The sequence below is a fragment of the Sorex fumeus genome, unplaced genomic scaffold (genome assembly GCF_029834395.1).
Source record: "Sorex fumeus unplaced genomic scaffold, SorFum_2.1 ptg000063l, whole genome shotgun sequence".
Classification (NCBI taxonomy): Eukaryota; Metazoa; Chordata; class Mammalia; order Eulipotyphla; family Soricidae; genus Sorex; species Sorex fumeus.
Window position 1 is genome coordinate 87668061 of NW_026606120.1, and position 19886 is coordinate 87687946.

The 19886-nt window shown below is 52.6% G+C and overlaps 1 protein-coding gene across 1 annotated transcript; it reads left to right on the forward strand.

Annotated features, from left to right (window-relative positions):
- The first annotated feature begins 1608 nt into the window (after window positions 1-1608).
- On the forward strand, window positions 1609-4933 carry SOX9 (SRY-box transcription factor 9). Its single transcript, XM_056127329.1, has 3 exons — window positions 1609-2175; window positions 3178-3431; window positions 3988-4933. Exons 1-3 carry the CDS (start codon window positions 1745-1747, stop codon window positions 4902-4904), a joined length of 1602 nt encoding a protein of 533 aa, XP_055983304.1. The 5' UTR covers window positions 1609-1744; the 3' UTR covers window positions 4905-4933.
- Window positions 4934-19886: the final 14953 nt, after the last annotated feature.

A 19886-nucleotide genomic window follows, 5' to 3' on the forward strand; every position in this document is an offset into this window, starting at 1 on the left:
CGAAAGGACGCGACAGCGGTGGGGATCGCGGCGTTATCGCGCCGGTGTTTTTAGAAAACGGGGCGCAGGCAAGCGAGCCGGCGGGGCCCCAGGGTCCGGCCCTGCACAACCCGGGTGACCAGCTCGAGCCGGGACGGCACCTTCGCCAAGTTAGTTCGTCTATCCGGGCCAGAGGCGTTTGCAAACTTTCAGCAGCTGCGGCCCTGCGGACTTTCAGCGACGGCCCGGGGTGGACGGGCAGCACCGAAGAAGGAGGGAGGGAGGGAGAGGGACCTCGGGCGGGGGTGGGGGGTACGCTGGAGGAGAGCTGGTCCCAGTTCAAGGTCGGCGGGGCGTGGGACGGCTCCCCAGCGCGCCCGGAGACCGTGCAGTCGGCTTCTCGCGGGGACGCGGCTGGTGGGATCATGAATTCCCGCTGCAAAAGAAAAAATTAAAACTAAAAAAAAAAAAAAGGTGCGGTGGGAGCCCCACCGGCCGCGGAGAACCCGCGCCTGTCCATCTATTTGTGTGGCTTCTGACAGAGGAGCAGCGGGCACCGGGGGTTCACCCCAACGAGCGCTACAGAGACCGTTTTCGGAGGAAGCAGGGCGCGGGGCAAGGGGGCGGGGGAGGGGGGCGCGTGCGGCGCGGGAATGTGCGTTCCAGACGGAGCCAGGGTCGGATTCTGCAAACTAGAGCTAAATTCCAACTCCCCTCCCGCACCTCGCGACCCCCACCACCACCACCACCAACACCACGGGTGCCGCGGAGGAGTAAAAACAAACGTCGCGGGTGGGGTGGCGGGAAGCAAACCCTAGTCTGGAAACACACGCGCGCGCACACACACACACACACACACACACACACACACACAGAGAGACGCGCGCACCCCGATGCGCCGCGGAGACGGCACCCCAATTCTCCCCTTCCGAGAGATCGGCAAACTCACACACACTTGGACGTCCCGGCTTCCCCGCCTTCCCCGCAGCCAGCCCACCCCCCCGCCCGTCCACTCCCCCCGCAGCCACCCGCCGGCCCCGCGCCGCGCTCCCCTCCCCTCCCCTCTCGTCACCCAGCTCAGCGCCACCATCCTCCTCCTCCCCCCCAAAAAAAAGAACCCCGATCCAATCAGCGGCCTGCCAACCCCGAGAAACGCCGCGCGCTGATTGGCCGGGCCGTCTCTAAGGTGAGGGGGAGTATTTATTAAAGAGCCCTTGGGCCGGGAGTCAGGAGAGCGCAGAGCCGAGCTTGAAACTGTCTGGAAACTTCCGAAGCGCCCGCGACTTTGCAACCTCACCACCCCCGGGAACTTTTCTCTGCAGGAGGAGAAGAGAACGGGGTGCAAGCACCCCCGTGTTTGCTCTTCTGTCCTCCCCTCCTCCTCCTCCTCCTCTTCTCCTCCTCTTCCTCTCCGATTCGTCTGGCCCCGGCTTGCAGCGGGCTGCTGCTGCTGCTGCTGCTACTGCTGCTGCCAGCGGGCCACCCCGCGCGCTTTCCCTAAGCGCGTCGCCGCCGCTGCCACCGCCACCGCCACCGCCACCGCCGCCGCCGCCGTCGCCGTAGCCGTCGCCGCCGCCGCCGGGGGACGCGCAAGCTCCCCGGGGGGCCGTTCGCTCCGTCGGGGCCGCCGAGGGGAGAGGAGCCCGCGCGTCGCCTCCCCCCCTCCCACCCCACCCCCCACCCCCCAGCGCCACCGGCACCGAGGGCCGCCCACCGAGGGCTGCTCGCCTTTCCCGGCCACCCAGCCCCTGCCCCGGGCCCGCGCATGAATCTCCTGGACCCCTTCATGAAGATGACCGACGAGCAGGAGAAGGGCCTGTCCGGCGCCCCCAGCCCCACCATGTCCGACGACTCGGCGGGCTCGCCGTGCCCCTCGGGCTCCGGCTCGGACACGGAGAACACGCGGCCCCAGGAGAACACGTTCCCCAAGGGCGAGCCCGACCTGAAGAAGGAGAGCGAGGAGGACAAGTTCCCCGTGTGCATCCGCGAGGCGGTCAGCCAGGTGCTCAAAGGCTACGACTGGACGCTGGTGCCCATGCCCGTGCGCGTCAACGGCTCCAGCAAGAACAAGCCGCACGTCAAGCGGCCCATGAACGCCTTCATGGTGTGGGCACAGGCGGCGCGCAGGAAGCTGGCCGACCAGTACCCGCACCTGCACAACGCCGAGCTCAGCAAGACGCTGGGCAAGCTCTGGAGGTAGGCAGGGGTGAGGAATGGGGGGTGGGGGCTGTCCGCGGCCGCGGGAGTTGGCGGGGGGGTGGTGGGGGGGAGAGGGACACGCCGGCCGCGACCACAGGCGCCCCGCGCCCCGCCTCTGAGCGGGAGGGAGCTGCGGGTCCTCGGCGCTGGCGGCGGGATGATGGGGGGCAGCGGGGGTGGAGGGGGGCGAGGTGTAACTTGGCTCAGACTTTGACAAAGTGTGCTTGGACGGTTCTCAGGGAAAGGAGTGAGGGGCGGGGTGGCGGGGTAGGAAAGGGAGGGGGGTGGACCCGAGGAAAGAGGGGAGGAGGAGGGAGGCCAGTAAGGGACGCGGTGGGAGGGGGCTGCCAGCCGGATCTCCCGACGCTGCTGAAGTTCAGTCCCCCCGTCGTGGGGGCTGGGGGTGGAGGGAGGCGTTGGCGTCTCGCGCGCTCGGGCTTGGCGGCTTGGCGCTGCGCAACCCACCGAGCCGGGCTGGAGGGGGCGCGCGGGGGGTGAGAGTGGGGGAGATCCGAGGCTGGGGGGAGGGTGACTGCCAGCTACTGGAACTGGATGGTAGCGGGCGCGGGGGGCGGGGGGCGGGGGGGGGGGCGCATGAGAAGCCTCTTGCTGCGTGGAGACGTTTTTATTTATTTATTTATTTTGGAAACTTTTTAAGAGTGTGTGGGACGTGGGGTAGAGACTGGCTAATGCCAGTAGCCCGGGCGTTTGGAGCCGCGGAGAGCGGAAAGAGCAGGTTTCCCCGACGGGGCGGGGCGGCAGTGACCGCTAAGGTTCCACTCCAAGAACTCGGTTTTGTTCTTTTTTTCTTTTCTTTTCTTTTAAAGAAAAGTTGTGGACGGCGGGAGGGAAGTTGTTGGGGGCGACAGCTCGGGGGACACCGCCCCCCTACACACACGCGCGCGCGCACGCACCAACCCTCCCCCCCACCCCCCGCGGACCTGACAACTCTTGTGCACTTCACCGAGCCCCCTCCCCTTTCCTTGCCCGCGCCCCCAGGTTGCTGAACGAGAGCGAGAAGCGGCCGTTTGTGGAGGAGGCGGAGCGGCTGCGCGTGCAGCACAAGAAGGACCACCCGGATTACAAGTACCAGCCGCGCCGGAGGAAGTCGGTGAAGAACGGGCAGGCGGAGGCCGAGGAGGCCGCCGAGCAGACGCACATCTCCCCCAATGCCATCTTCAAGGCGCTGCAGGCCGACTCGCCGCACTCCTCCTCGGGCATGAGCGAGGTTCACTCCCCTGGCGAGCACTCGGGTAAGAGCCCACCCCGCTCCGCGCTGGGAAGCTGCACAGCGCGCGCCCGCCCCTGCGAGCAGACGCTCGTCCCACCTACCCCAGCCAGGGCCCCCTGAAGCCCCCACGCGCGCACACACACGGATGCACACACACACACACACACACAGAGCAATACGAGACAAAATCTTTTTATTTGATTATTTGAGTTTTTGGCGAGGTTAACCGCCGTTACTTAGTTGCAAGACTCTCGGGGCTCCCCCAAAGCACACACTGGGCGTCTGTGCCAGTAGCAATACCGCCCTCCATCCCCCCGCCCCAACCCCAACCCACCCCGGGGCCTCTGACCCTTGCAGATAAAGGGAGGGGGGGTCGTCAGCTCAGCTGGGCGCTCGCACAGATGCGGCGGGTCCCTAAGTCACACCTGCAGGGGAGGGGGTGGAAGGCGCGGCGGGTCCCTAAGTCACACCTGCAGGGGAAGGGGGTGGAAGGCGCGCCTCGGAAGTCCCCCCCCCCCCGTACCCGAAGCACCGCCTTCCCTCTCGTTGACGCGCTTCTTCTTTGGCGGCCCCCGCAGGGCAATCCCAGGGTCCCCCGACGCCACCCACCACCCCCAAAACCGACGTGCAGCCGGGCAAGGCTGACCTGAAACGCGAGGGGCGCCCCCTGCCGGAGGGGGGCCGCCAGCCCCCCATCGACTTCCGCGACGTGGACATCGGCGAGCTGAGCAGCGACGTCATCTCCAACATCGAGACGTTCGACGTGAACGAGTTCGACCAGTACCTGCCGCCCAATGGGCACCCGGGGGTGCCCACCACGCACGGCCAGGTCACCTACACGGGCAGCTACGGCATCAGCAGCAGCGCCGCCGCGGCGGCGGCGGCCACCCCGACCGGCCCGGGGGGCCACGTGTGGCTGTCCAAGCAGCAGGCGCCGCCGCCCCCGCAGCAGGCGCCGCCGCCGCCGCAGGCGCCCCCGCCGCCGCAGGGCCCGCCCCCGCCGCCGGGCCCCCCGCCGCCGCCGGGGCCCCCGCAGCCGCAGGCGCCCCCGCCGCCGCCGCCGCCGCCGCCGCAGGCCGCGCCGCAGCCCGCGCCCCCCGCGCACACGCTCACCCCGCTGAGCGCCGAGCCGGGCGCCGCGCAGCGAACGCACATCAAGACGGAGCAGCTGAGCCCCAGCCACTACAGCGAGCAGCAGCAGCACTCGCCGCAGCAGATGGCCTACAGCCCCTTCAGCCTCCCGCACTACAGCCCCGCGTACCCGCCCCTCACGCGCGCGCAGTACGACTACGCCGACCCCCAGAACTCGTCCGCCTACTACAGCCACGCGGCCGGCCAGGGCGCGGGCCTCTACCCCACCTTCACCTACATGAATCCGGCGCAGCGGCCCATGTACACGCCCATCGCCGACACGTCGGGGGTGCCGTCCATCCCGCAGACGCACAGCCCGCAGCACTGGGAACAGCCCGTCTACACACAGCTCACCCGGCCTTGAGGATGCGCCGCCGCCCGCCCCCCCCCACCCGGCGCGCAGGGTCGGGGGCGCTGGGGGAGCTCCCCAGCGCCCCCCGCCCGCCCGAGCCCCCAGCGAGAAGCCGCGCGCCCAGCCCCGAGAAGTTCTCCCTCTGGACTGTGCTGGTCTCATTCCATTCCCTGGAGACTCGGAAGCGAAAGGCAGTTCGCCTCCCACCCACCCCCGATGTTCCCCCTGGAGAAGAACCCACCCACACACACACACACCCCGCTTCCCCCCCACCCCCGCCCCCCGGCTGACCACGTGTGTGACCACCCAGCTGCCGAGCGGTGATGGACCTGGCGGGTTTGGCCAGACACGGGACTGGCTCAGCTCGCTTGGAGCTGGCGTGGACAAGGAGGAGGAGGAGGAAGAGGAGAAGGTGGAGGAAGAGGAGGAGAAAGGAAGAGGAGAGACGAGGAGGAGGAGGAGGAGGAGGAAGAGGAGAAGCATGAGACCGACTTGCTCAATTTCTCTGCCTGTTTGGACTTTGTAATTATTTTTTAGCAGTAATTAAAGAAAAAAAAGAGTCCTCTGTGAGGAATATTCTCTATTTTAAATATTTTTAGTATGTACTGTGTATGATTCATTACCATTTTGAGGGGATTTCTACATATTTTTAGATAAAAAAAAATCAAATGCTCTTATTTTCCAACAGCTAAACTACTTAGTTGAACAGTGTGCCCTAGAATTGCGCCCAGAGTATTTTTGTACAGATTTGCTTTCTCTAACTACACACACGTACACACACACACACACAAAGTGTGTCTTCTCGTCTTAACCTGGAAACAAAAACAAAACCCAAATCTGTGTTACATGATCAGTTGGGGGGGTGGGGAGCTTTGCCTAATTCCTCCGGCTTTCCAATTCCAGGAGGAACTGCCTTAGAAAGACGACGTCGAGGGCCTTAATTTGCAAACATGGAAGGAAGTACTAGCCGAGCGTTGCATTTGGGAAGCTTTATCAGATATATTTTTCTAAAACAAGAGAATCCCACCTTGAGCCTTAAAACAGTGATGCTGGGAAAAACACTGGCGCTTTGCTGCTGCACGTCCCCTCTCCCCCACCCCAGCCTTGCACTGGCCTGTTGGATCTTAGAAGCAAAAAAGGCTAGCAGAAGAGAGGGGAGAGGAAGTCCAGGAAAATTTCAGCAGCTGTGACAGCGCCCCCAGCACACTGCCCCCTGCTTGCCTCACGGGGCGCATGTGGGAACCAGATGCTAGAGAAACTTCGGATTCACCTGTGCCTCTCTCCACACCAGCAGCCAGTTCACCTTCAAAACATTCCATGCGCTGAGATTATTTATTTTGTAAGGCGAGGTTTGAATCTTCTTTTTTTTTTAAATCTCCCTTTTTAAAAAACAACAAAAAAAACAAAACAAAACCCACCTCTAATATAGGTTGTTGGATTTTCCTCAAAGGGTATGGTCATCTGTTGTTAAATTATGTTCTTAACTGTAACCAGTTTTTTTATTTATCTCTTTAATCTTTTTTTTATTATTAAAAGCACGTTTCTTTGGATGCCTTGTCCTAGATTTGTATAAAAGCCGATGTCTGTCCTTTTTTTTTTTTTTTTTGTTTCTTTGTTGTTTTTTGTTGCAAGCAAACAGGGAACTCGGTTCTCCTTTTTTGGATAAGGATTGTGAAGTTTGTGAAGGCAGCCGCTTAGTCGGGCCCGCTGTGTTTTGCTGCCACAGATCTGTGTGTGCGTGTGTTGTGACACCAAGCAAGTGAGGCGGAGGCCGGCCTGTGTGACAAGCCTTCCCCTGCAGGTCCCCAGGGAGGGGGAGGCCTGGGAAGGGAGTTGGCCCACTGAGGAAACTTAACTTTGTGACTGCTGAGACCGCATGCAGAGTTGCGGGATTGCTTTGTTAAGAAGACAGCCAACTTATGTGTTGTTGTTTTTTTTTTCTTTAATTTAAAAAAAGATATATTAACAGTTTTGTTTAGAAGTCAGTAGGATAAAAATCTTAAAGCACTCTTATAATATGGCATCTTTCGATTTCTGTATAAAAGCAGATCTTAAAAAAAAAACCTATTTCTGTAACTTAAGAAACCTGGCATTGAAATCATATTTTGTCTTTAGGTAAGGTTTGGTTTGTGTTTGTGTTTTGTTTGTTTTGCTTGTCCCCCCACCCACCTGCCCACCCCCCACCCAGACCTTTGTGCTCCCTGTGAGACTCACCTTTCCTTTTTTTTTTCTTTCTTTTTTTTGTATATTATTGTTTACAATAAATATACATCGCATTAAAAAGAAAAATGGCCACCTGGATTGATTCCCACCCCAACCCCCCCAACGAAGAAGATCCTTTGCAGAGTTGGGGAGAAAAGTGGGCGGAGGGGGGGGGTCTTTCACAAAACAATGAAATTCACCAGAGATCATCCATGCCTAGCAGAGATGTCTTCATTTCTTAGGGGGAGCTCTGAGCCATGTTAAACAGCATCAGGGACCAGACTGTTGTGTGTCCCCCCAAACAGTGGCCGAAACACCTTGAAAAGTGACACCACCTTAGGGCACTAAGAGAATGAAAAGGAATCATGACCTTGACTCTGGTCAAGCCAACCATCTGCAGTGGGTTTCACACCCTCCCACTTTGGGGCAAAAGCTATTCCCTTGTGGAAGTCAGGAGTATCTCCAGCAGGGAGCTTGGCAGAAGCCAGAGAGGGAAGGGACTGTGTTTTTTGGTTGTTTTTTTTTTTTTAGGCGAGCAAAGTTGCTATTATTCAGAACCCATAGCCCAGAAATGAGGTGTCTGCTAAGAAGGCAAGAGAGGAGAAATCTGTTCTCTAAAGCACTGGGATGCGTCAGGCCCCCAGGGTTGATTTGCAGGGCCCATGGCAGGAGATTGCTTCCTGTTCTCTCTGGGGTAAGGCGTTCGGAGAGGCAAAGCCATCGCAGAAGGAATAAGCCCTAATCCTGTTTTCCTTGGCCTGGGTTAGATGGGGAGTTTCCAGGATCAGAGAAATGTTCAGGTCATTTTTCATTAAACAGATGAAATCACTCTTACCCTCCCACCCACAGCCACCCCACCCCCAACCCAGCTGATGGCAGGGGGGAGGGGGTGGCAGTTAGAGCCTCCTAGCAGGCCAGTTCTCTCTCCCTCCACAGGCCTGGTGGGATGGGCTGGATACCCCGTTGCTGACAGTCCCAGCCTCCACTCTCGGGGATTACCTCACGTGGTTCACTTGTGCTTACGGATTTCTGGCCCTGGGCCCGCCTTGGATCATGGCAACCAGGAACATGGTGGTTATCAAGGCGACGTTCTTCCCTGGCCTCCTTTGCAAATTCCTTCAACAAACACGGAATGAGGGCCTGTGATCTGCGGGCACTGTGCAAATCTCTCCCTGCCCCGCCCACCTCCCCCCACCAAAACAACACACACACACACACACACACACACACACACACACACACACCCCATGTGACTCTCCGTTTCTGGCTGTGTCTTCACTTCCGGTTGGCTTGGGCCCGGAGGCCATCCTCCTGTCTTACAAAATCTCTCTACCCCTGGCCTGCGCTCACAGTGGCCTCTTCCGAGGCCTCAGATTTTCACTAACTCTTGTCCTCCCCTCCTGGGCCTGATGGCTTTAGCTCTGAAGACAAACCCAGCCCACCCCACCCGGTTCCCAAGTCCCCTGCCTGCCCCCCCCACCCCCCAATCTATGCCAGCCAGTGACTGTTCTCTCCTCTGAGAGTGACCTTTGGCAGACCTTCCTAGAACTGGAATGTTCTGTTGGAACAGAAGCTTGGCTAGGCCGCCCTGTTCAAGTTGCTTAGAGGCCTGTGCCTCAGTTTCCCCCCCATGTTCAGCAGGTTTCTAATCCCTCCCTTAGGAAACCAGAGCTGAACTGGAATCTCCTGGTGGATGCAGGATTCCTCCCTCAGTAAAGAAGGGAAGTGGGGTTCTCCTGAGCTCCCCAAGAGAGTGTCACGCCCAGGGGAATCCACCACCAGATGGATTCCCACGAAGCATCCCTCAATCCCACCCACCCCACCCACCAGCTTGGCAAAGCCCAATCTCACCCGATGATAAAGTATTTTAGAGAAATTTTTCTTCTTAATCCAAATGCACAGAGCTTATCGCCCTGACAACATTTATTGGAAACACAGCACAGTCCTTCCAGACCAGAAAAGCTCATATTTAGATTCAGGATTATTTGTTTATTTGCACTTAAAATAACACCTTAAAAAAAAAGAACACTTAATAGAAAGGTCTAGTGTGTTTTTGTTTTGTTTAACAAACAGGACCACAAACTCTTTAGAATGATGAGTCTTTGGAACAATTATTAAAATATGACTTATGGGTTCATTTCATGTGTGTTGGATTTTTCCACCTTATTTCTGTCCCCTCTCTCCTTGCCCTGATTCACAATGTGAACTTTCTGAGTTACCATGGGGCACTTTTGAAATGAAATAAAATGAAATGCTGAGCTCTTACACTCGCCAGAAAAGGATTTCCTACTGATACTTGAAGGAACTTCAGTTTTAATGCTTCTCGCTTGGGCTCCTTATAGATTTCTGTATTTAAGCTCATACAACTTAATGTTCATTTTTTTGTTCATTTTTGTTCATTTTTTATGTTCATTTTTTCCTCAGTGAGTCCTCCCATACTTGTTCCTTTAATGATTGAATGCGTTATGGCATACTCATGAAATTAAAGTGCAGTGAGTAACATGGATGAGTCAATGCTAAATCCAGAGGTATCAATGTTGATATATCTTGAAGATACCGTTGAGTTTGATAGGCATCAATATTGATACATATTGAAGAGCAAATGGAATGGGGGAAAACTGTAAAAGCAAAGGCAATGTGAAGCCTCAATTGTATTCATTTATTTGATTTGGGGGCCACACCTGAGCATACTCAGGGCTGACTCCTGGCTCTGCAATCGGGTGTCACTACTGGAGCTGCTCAGGAGACCTGATGCGGTACCAGGGATCAAACCTGGGTCAGCCACATGCAAGGCAAGTACCTTCCCTGCTGGTCTGATCACCAGTGTGACTGAGTTTAAAAAAAAAAAAAAAGACAATTTGCTCGACTGCTTCAAAGCTGATGCATATACTATTGTAAGAACCCAGCCACCCGGAAGCAATAGACAGACCCTAAATTGGAGAAAGAGGCTTCCCCCAAGGAAGAGAAGACAAGGACCCAACTGGGTGGGCCTTCCAAAGGCAATGTGGGGGAAAACTTCCTGGGTTCTTGCTTGCTTTTTTCATATCCATTCATTTTGTCAGGCGATGAAATTTACTAGAGGTCTTTGCATGAGGATGACCAATGGATTTGTTCCTTCACCCCTCCATCCGGCCACTGTCCCCATACCCTCCACTCTGCTCTGTGCATTCGTGTATTTTACAGTTCTCTTCCTGTGACACACCTCCAACAGAGGATCCAGTCCCTGGCATCCAAGAAGGTCTCTGGTTTTCTCTAAATTGGCTGTGTATTTCCCCACACCACCGCCCCTGCCCAGGGCAGGCGGGGGGTGGTGGGGGTATGGAATCTGAAATTTGGAAGATATCCCGAGAGGTCTTTCAAGTTTGAAAGACCTCTCGGGATATCTTCCAAATGTGTTTTCATTGCAAACAATCCTTTATGCAAATACTTCAGGCTTTGCTTATTCCTTAGTCTCTTTCTCGCAGTATTAAATTATTCCCAGTACACTCACGGGGATAGAGATTCCGTGGGGCTCTTCGATTACAGAGAAATCTTGTATCTGAGGTTTTCACCACAGTCCAAGGGGACCAACCTCTACCATGATAAGACGTTAAGTCTTTTTTTTTTTTCTTTTTGAGTCACACCCGGCGATGCGCAGGGGTTACTCCTGGCTCATGCACTTGAGAGATACTCCTGGCGGTGCTTGGAGGACCATATGGGATGCTGGGAATCAAACCCGGGTCGGCCGTGTGCAAGGCAAACGCCCTCCCCGCTGTGCTATTGCTCCAGCCCAAGATGTAAGCCTTGCCTATGGCACTTCAGTGCTTGGCATCACGAGATCCTCATAATGATAGCAGGCAGAGGGGAGTCTCGTCTTTTCTTGCCAACACTAGCCCTTCCCCTATCTATTCAATTTTCTTCCTTTTCCCATGCCACCCGGGTCTTGAGACATTCCCCAGCTATGGCTCCCCGAACCTTCTTTCTCTTGGAATTCTTCTTTGAATGTACTCCATTCTCGAGCCTGGCTCTCCATTAGCATGCTCGGGAGCGTTTCCAGCACTGCAAATATGGTTTGACTCATCTGGAATACAAATCGCATCATGCCTTTTGTAATCCGAAGTTGTGCTCCTATTCATTTCCATTGAAATCACTTCTGTTGTTTCAAGCGGGCACCGAATCGGCTGTTGCACTGCACTGAGATTTCCCCCCTCTCTCCTGCAATTGTGCATTTTGTTTTCCAACACAATAACCAACTTTTGCTTTTACCTCTCTCTTGACTGGAGCGTGACATACTCAGACTCCATGGAAGGAAGCAGAGGAAAAGAGATTTACGTCGCTGAGATCTTGCTTGGCCAGGCAACCGTGACAGATGTTTTATATACATGATCTCATTTAATCCATGTAATAACCCTTCGAGACAGGTGTGATCATTACAGTTTTATTAAGAAGGAAACTGAGGCTCAGAGAGATTAAGCAATTAACCTCAGGTCACAGAACTAATAAACGGCAGAGACAACTTCCAGGGATTCCACCCCCCTCCCCCCCACCCACCGCCCCCGTCCCCACCCCACTGCCTGTCACCTCGACCCCACCCAGTTCTCAGTTTTAGAAATAGAATTTGAAATGAGAGTTCCTCATGGGGAAGGGAAATGCATTCTGATGGAAACTGCTACAGGAAGACGTCAGAGTAAAGCATGGCCATATGGCACCCATGCAAAACTTTCTGATGACCGTTCACTTGTAATGAATATTGCACTTGGGAAAGAATATTACACGCTTGTCCACCAGTTTGCAAACTCTAATCCACACAGACCAACTCCTCCCTGCTATCTATTGTTTAAAAAAAATGTTTTCTTTGTTTAGTTAAGATGGTGGTATTTGGTGCCAGAGACTGACTCCTGGCTCTGTGCTCAGGGTCACTCCCAGTGGTATCAGGCGAACCGTATGCAGTGTTGGGTCTTAAACCAGAGCCAGGTGCTTGCAAAATGAGAGCTTTCATCTCTGTACTTTCCCAACAAATAAATATTTATAGGAATACGTCGTTCCCATAAATGGACGCTATCATGCGTGGTAGGCTGCCTTCCAGCTATCCTACAGAACTCAGTGGTGGGAACAGAGATGGTGGCTTGAAAATCACAAAATACTGATTACCTGGCCCTTTACAAGAAATTCATGTAGCCCAGCCAATCTAATGCTTGCCCATCTCTGCCTCATCTCTTAACTTCACCCTCCTTCTTCCCTCTGCCCATCCTCCTCTCTCTGGCTTACATGGACCATGCATGGCCATCTAAGAACTTTGAACTTATACCACTTCTTTGGCCTCAAGCATCAGAATTTTCCCTCCTGTCTCCTTTATCTCTTTCTACTCTCAGCTCAAATGTCACCTCTCCTCAGAGACCATCCTAGGGTCTGTCCTGCCATCTCCCCATCACTCACCCATCATTACCCTTTTTGGATACATCCTGAAACTGTCTTTGTCACTTCTGTTCATCATCTTCAACTTCCCATTCTTAGAGTCTAGAGAGAGTTTAATACCTCCTTGGATCTCAAGAGCATTCAACTATTGATGAATGCAGATGGTTTTTCTCTCTCAGATTCACTACACATTTGAGGTTAAAAAAAAAAGATGAGCAATCATTCTGTCATTAAATAATCAGTTCATGAACATCAGATCAGTGTTCACTGCATCCCAGCTAGGAGTTGGGTCACCTGAGGAATTCACAAGAAAAGACTGAAAGTAAAGCAATCCACAGAGCTTTGTTTTTAGGGAGAGCTGAGTTTTGGCTTTATGTTCGGTGGGGGTGAGTATTGGGTGCAAGGTGAGCAGAACGCCATTCCAAGAAGGCATAAAGAAATCTCTGGAGGGGAAGGGAAGTTTGGCCAGATGAGAGGAAACATTTCAGGCACAGAGAAGATACTCTGCAAGGAAAGGGAGGTATGAGGAAGATTCAGAAATGGGTCACCAGTGGGAGATTCCTAGTTGGTTTGTGGGGCTGGAACTGGTTATGGATAAAGACTCAGAATTTATTAAAAGATAATAAGGAGTGGAATCCTGGGGAACTTTAGAAGAATTCCCAACCAAGGCAATGACTAGAGCCCTTGTTTGCTTTAAAGAGAGCATGGTGGGGACCAGAGAGTTCAGACAGGAATTAAGGAACTTGCTTTACACGTGACCATCCCTGGTTCAATCCCCCAAATCCCCAAAGGAACATAAAGCCAAGAGTAAACTCTGAGCACCACCGGGTGTGGGAACTCCATTCCCCAAGCCCCCGCCGCAAATAAGAGAGTATTATGCCCCGGCATCAACTAGAATTTTGACTCTGTTGTCAAAATCCAGAAAAAATATGGGTACCAATTTGAAATATCTCTGACTTATTGAGTTGACTGTGTAAGAAATAAAAGCTGGAGCTCAGATTAAGGCACTGGTCAAATAAAGGGAGAGTAGCAGAGAGCTAGGAGAAAATTCAAGGGGTTGATCAAGAAGACAGTGTCAAGGGGTAGACCAAGAAGTTGGTGTCAAGGATATCTAGTGGCATGTTGGAGCCAGGACCAGAGGCAACTTTGCTTTTCCTTTGACTTTCTTGATATTATTCAGGAGTTTGGTTCTTTCTTTAGCTCTGAATGATCCCTGGGGTTGGGATTAGCTCTAGAGAAATAGGAACGTGACTTTTCTCAATGTCCTCTCTTGTTGGCGAGGGAGGGGTTCAGGGGCCACCCTCGACCATGTTCAGGGTTTCATGCTGACTCTGTGCTCGGGGATCCCTCCTGGCAGTGCACAGGATCAAATGAGAGTGGACCACGTTCAAGGCAAGTGCCTCAGCCTGCCCCTGTGCTATTTCTCAGACTCTTCCAACGTGCTTTAAAGATTAAAACGTCCTCAGTTTATGTATATGTAAGTCTCTTCGGTAGTTGAAATGTTCCCTCCCAGAAAATATCTACTCTGGCTCCGTGGTAACTCCTTCCCTCTTTCTCAGCTCATGATTACGACAAGAGAGATCTTGGAATGGGGAAGGAGGTGAGGACCCACCCTGTCGGGAAGAGATTCTATCCTTTTCTGGGACCCCCCTTTTTCCAGTAATGAGCTGCTGTTTTCTGTCCCCACAAGAGGTCTGAAGCTGATGAACACCAAGGAAAGGACTGTGGAGATTCACTACCATCAAGCCAGTTGGGTTGGCCCCTGTGACCTTCATCCAGCAGGGTGGGTGGCAAAGAAAGAGCCACATGTGCCCCATGGTGTGTATGGGTGGCAGGCTAGTCATCAGTCCTGTGCAAGGGGATAAGCTGTCATGCACTGAATATAATCTCTGCTCCAAAAGCCTAGCTCTCAGGCTCCAGACACGTGGGCCATTGTTTCAGTTGACAGATACATTAAAGGACAGCCAGCAGACACTTCCGGTTTCACAGGTGTGTTTTAAGAGCAAAAGTTGGGTTACTTCCATGTCCTATCAACTCACACCTTTAAAGTCTCATAGAACGCCAGGATCATTTCCTAGTCTAGTCTTGCCTGGGCACAATTTGTTGTAAACTACCCTAAACCCATTCGATTCTATTTTTGCCTTGGCACACATTTGCTGCCCTCCTGTCTAAACTAGCTAAACGTGTTTTCCCCAGAGGGTCACCCTAACCTTGGGGTTTTGGATTTCCCACAAGGACCGTTGCTACCACTGCTCAGTATCCCCACTCAGGTCCTTGCTATATGGTGAGAGCTGGTTTCCCTGAGCTGTCCTTTCTCCCAAGGGTACTTTCTCCGCCCCTCGTGTGTGTGCTCTCCCTGGATTTTCCTTCTGGTAGTTTCCAACCCCTTTCCTGTTCTAGACAGCTCCAACTTCTTCTGCTGGTCCTGCAGGGACTCGACTCCACATTCTCCAAGGGGACCCATGCTCCCTCTTTTCTGGCGAAGCACTTTGGCCTCCTGTAAACACATCCCAGAGACACCAGGCTGTCTTACATATCTCTATTTTTTTTTAATTTTTTTTTATTTTATAAATTAGTTCACAATATTTGATTACAGTTAATATTCAAACACCAATCCCACCACTGTTACACCTTACACCTTCCCATCACCAAATTCAGGATGTTTCCATCCCAAGCCCCAATGCCTGTCCCAAAACACAACCAAAGGAATATATTTTGCATTGTCTATTATAGGGCTGGAGCGATAGTAGAGTGGTAGGGTATTTGCCTTGCACGCAGCCAGCCCGCCGAGCCAGGTTCGATTCCTCCACCCCTCTCGGAGAGCCCAGCAAGCTACCGAGAAAATCTCGCCTGCACAGCAAAGCCTGCCAAGCTACCCGTGACATATTCAATATGCCAAACGACAAGTCTCAAAATGGAGACGTTACTGGGCCCGCTCGAGCAACTCGATGAACAACGGGAGGACAGTGTTTGACAGGACAATTATGGAGAATGGGTAGGGAGTGTCTTATGATGTGTGGTGCGGCCACATTTGCAGCTGTGCAATCCAGGAATATGTTCACTCATATGTGAGGCTTGGTCCAAGCATGTGAGGAGCAGCCTTGAGTGTGGCGGCGGTTGCATTGTGGAGGTTTTTGGCTGCCGAGGCTGGGTCCCTTGGGGTAGGGAGGGCTCTCATCCGCCACCCTCTGGGGCGCCCTGAGTGAAAACAGCCTGGCATGGAGTCCTGTGGCATGGCTATGAGGGTTTCATGTTATGCTCCCTTCCGGGAAAGCAGTTCTCTCAGATCATACTTCTCCCTTGTGGTCTAGGAGCTGAGCTCGTGGGTCAATGGGGAAAGCTCCTTTCGGAGACTTCTCTCAAAGCCCATTTGCCCATTTGGGTTGCATGAATAATTCCTCCTCCCCTTCGCAGGTGGAAATGGGGAATTCAAAGTCAGCAGCACCTCCCTTCACAGATTTCCTCCACTTCTCTCACCGTTACTTTATTTTGTCAGGATAGATCCTGATCTATCCTGGGAAATACATTGATCTTAGGGCTAAGAGGGATTTTTTTTTTGAGAAGTTGTACAGCTGAGCAAAATCCATCCCCCATTGAGTTAAAGAATACAAAATCTCATCAGAAAATTCCCTCCTTCTCAATTTCAGCCCATCTCCATCCCCCCGCTGACAACAAGGGGTTTGATGTCTAGGGCTGGGGATGAGATTTGCTCATGGGTGGATGGGCTTCATACAAATGGAATCATAATATTCCATCACTAGCCCCTTCATCAACATGATTTCTAACTTTTTTTTAGTCAATTTTGCTGTTTGGAACCATGAGCTCTTCTCTTTTGCTGTGTAGTACTCCCCTGGATAAGTGCTGGACCCTAAGTTCACTGTGTCAGTAGTCATTTTGTTTGAGTATGGTCCCCTGGTGTAAGTGCTATGTAATATTCCATGATGTGGGTGCCCTGTTATATTCTCTCTACACACCAAAATTCTTTTCTGTCCCTCTTCTTGTGGGAATTAGGCTAGTTCTAGTTGGATCTACAGCGAAGGAAACCAATATGAATTTCTCCTGGTGAAAATGCCTCCTGTTACTGCAGGAGCAGAGAACAGGGAAACGTTCAACTTTGGAAGCTTCTTCCAAATCTTTCCACAGAGCATCAATTGCTGTGTGCTGCCTCAGCCATGAATGATAGTCCCAGTTCTTCTCCATCTGTACCCAACCCTTATCATCAGATTTCAAATCTTCACTTCTGTGGGTAGATACGGTTCCATGTCTGTAATCTGCAAGTCCAGAGGCCCTTTTCCTCATGTCCCCTCCATACCTCACATGTTGGCATGATTGGATTCAAGTGACAGCCCATGCCCACTGTCCTATCATCTTCCAGAACCCCATGTTGATTCACTTTCTTTGGGGGCCATGTGGCCATCCATTTTTCTTTGGTTTTTTGTTTTTTGTGGCCACCTTGACACTGTGCAGATCCATTAAGATACCCAGGAGGTTGTCCATCAATTAGGGAATTGGTGTCACTAACCCCTCGAGTCCAGCTGCTGACCAGTGTGTCAGGGGGTTCAGGAGTATTTAAAGTGGAACTCTGGGGCTGGAGCGATAGCACAGCGGGTAGGGCATTTGCCTTGCACGCAGCCAACATGGCCGACACAGATTCGATTCCTAGCACCCCATATGGTCCCCTGAGCACCGCCAGGAGCAATTCCTGAGTGCATGAGCCAAGAGTAACCCCTGAGCATCACCGGGTGTGACCCAAAAAGCAATAAATAAATAAATAAATAAATAAATAAAGTGGAACTCTGGATCCACTTTAGACAGCTTGGGAGATGGAGGAAGTAAAGGGATAATGTAGGGACGTGTTAAAGCCCAAATAAACAGTCAAACTTCTAGGCAAAATTATCTTCAATTTTCAGGCCTGTGGGGAACTGGCCTACAGGGAGACAAAGCAAAGAACTTGCTAGAAAGTCATTGGAAAAACATACCCTTTAGAACTGACAGCCCTTAGAAGAGGAAAAATTTGCTCCCATGATTCTGCTGTCTTTCATTCTGTGAGTTCATTTTTTTTTAATGAGGGGCTTCCATCAAGCAGAGGTGAAGGGGGAACCCGGAGCCTCATCCCCCCTCATTCTTGAGGCCCCCACATCCCAGCTGGTCATGCATTTGTCCAGCTCTCCCCAGGACACAGATCTGCCCCTCTCCAGACTCAGTTTTGAAAGTCCCTGAAATTTTTTGGAGGTTTCACGGAGCATGAGCACACATCTGACCTCTGAGTTGATTTCATCACCCAGCTGGCCCCTGTCTGAACCCCCGCTTCCATGGAGAATTCTTGAAATCCGTCCTATTCTCCACCTGCAGCTGTTTTCTGGGATTTTAAAAAAATGATATGGTATTTTTAAGTCTCCCCAGTGCCTCTGCTCCTTGATCTTCTAGTCTCATCAAGATGCCCTTGCTTCTAGTTTACCTCTATGGTACCCAGTACTTTCCATCCAATCATGAGGTAAATCATAGCCTATAAACCAAGCCAGTACCCCACATCAGATGACAAAGTCAGGACGCCAACATCAAGATGCCATCTTGATAGCAGGTGGTCACTTATGGCCAGAGAGTCAGAAGTCAGTCAAGAGCTATACCACCTCCCTAGTGGACATGAGGCCAGTGAAGTGGAGCTGTCCAGTTCTGCACATCTCCAGTAATCCAACAGATCCTCAAAGGCACAGAATAAAGACAGAACTAGCTGTGCTGGTTAGTTCAGCCTCTAGAGCCTCCAACAAACCCAACAAATGAGTCAACCAAAGAAGTGATTCTTACACACACACACACACACTGCTAGAGGGGATGGCTACAGAGGAGGACCAGGGAACCTCATACCTAGTAAAGAGAAATTAGCACTCAACAAATTATCTTATTGCCAAGGAGGTGGGTGCAGGGTGGGAGAGATCAATGGAGAGATGTTGGCAATGGTATTGGGTATGAAGTTGGAACACTGTAGGCCTAAAATAATCATTAGGAATATTATTAATCGCAGGAATCTAAATTAAAATTGGCACCATAAATAGTAAATACCAACAGGATCATAGAAGGAAAAAAAATAAAGTATCTCAATACATTTTCAATACTATGGAATCCAGCAGAGTCTCCTGCCCCCACGCCTGGCTGTCCTCGCCCGGGGCCCCTTGGAGGGGAGAGGGTTGAGTTTCCCTCCCCGCCCCGACCAGGGCTCTGGCAGCTGAAGACCTCCAGAACCAGCCACCACCATGCCGAGACCACTCTCCACATGCATGAAGGTACCGGCAGAGGAACAAAGGCATGTGGGTCCCAGAGCTGAGATCTCCAAGCCTGCTCAGATCGGGGCTGAGCATCCTCCGTCCAGATCCTCCATATTGCAGTAGCAGGGGTCACACTCACCAACTGGCCCCCTGGCGCCGTGTAATCCCATCAACGGCCAAGACCCAGAGACTATAAAACCCAGCTCCCAACATCTTATTATCTCATTCTTACTTTGGACAACCTGGCAGGCTACCGAATGTAACCTGCCCACGTGGCAGAGTCTGGCAAACTCCCTGTGGCGTACCCAATATACCAAATGCCAGTAACAATGATGGGTCTCATTCTCCTAATCCTGAAAGAGCCTTTAATATGGCACTTTTTAAAAAAATCTCAGGGCTAGGACGAAGGAGACGTTACTGGGGCCTGCTCGAGGCAATCGACGAACAACAGGATGGTCGTGATCGTGGCTGTGACTGGAATCCAGAAGGATATACAGCAGGTGGGGCATTTGCCTTGCACACAGCCAACCTGGGTTCAAAATCCCCAGCATACCATGAAGTCCCCTGAGCTCTCCAGGAGTGATCCCTGAGTGCGGAGTCAGTAGTGAGCCCTGAGCACCCCTGGGTGTGCCTCTCCACCCAACAAAAACACAGATACTATGTCTGTTCCCAGGTTGATTGTCATCAAGGAACTTCAGTAAGTCAATTAATTATAGTGGGTAGTTGCCCGACCTCGAAAGCCTGAGTGTGCATTGTCTATGAAAAACTTAACAATGACACGAAGGAATCAATGAGGGACCAGCTCTGGGTGGTGCACTGGCACTGATAATACTTTGACAGAACACTCTACATGGGAGTAAGCTTCTCAGGCTTTGCGTGCTTCAGCTTCTCACTCATCCCTAACAACGGGTGTGGGAGACAAGCGTTCTGACAAGTGCCTCACTTTCCCAGAAACCCTTTTCCTGTCCTGATCCAATACCCCCCTACCCCGACAGTCACCTCCACTCTCTGAAATTCTCAGAACCACCAGCCCAAAAGTCCCTTTAGAGACGGGACCCAACGGTTCTTGGAAGAGAGTCCGAGATCCTGGCCGGGCGGCTGTCTGCTTACTCAGAGCTGCGTTCTGCTGGCCCTC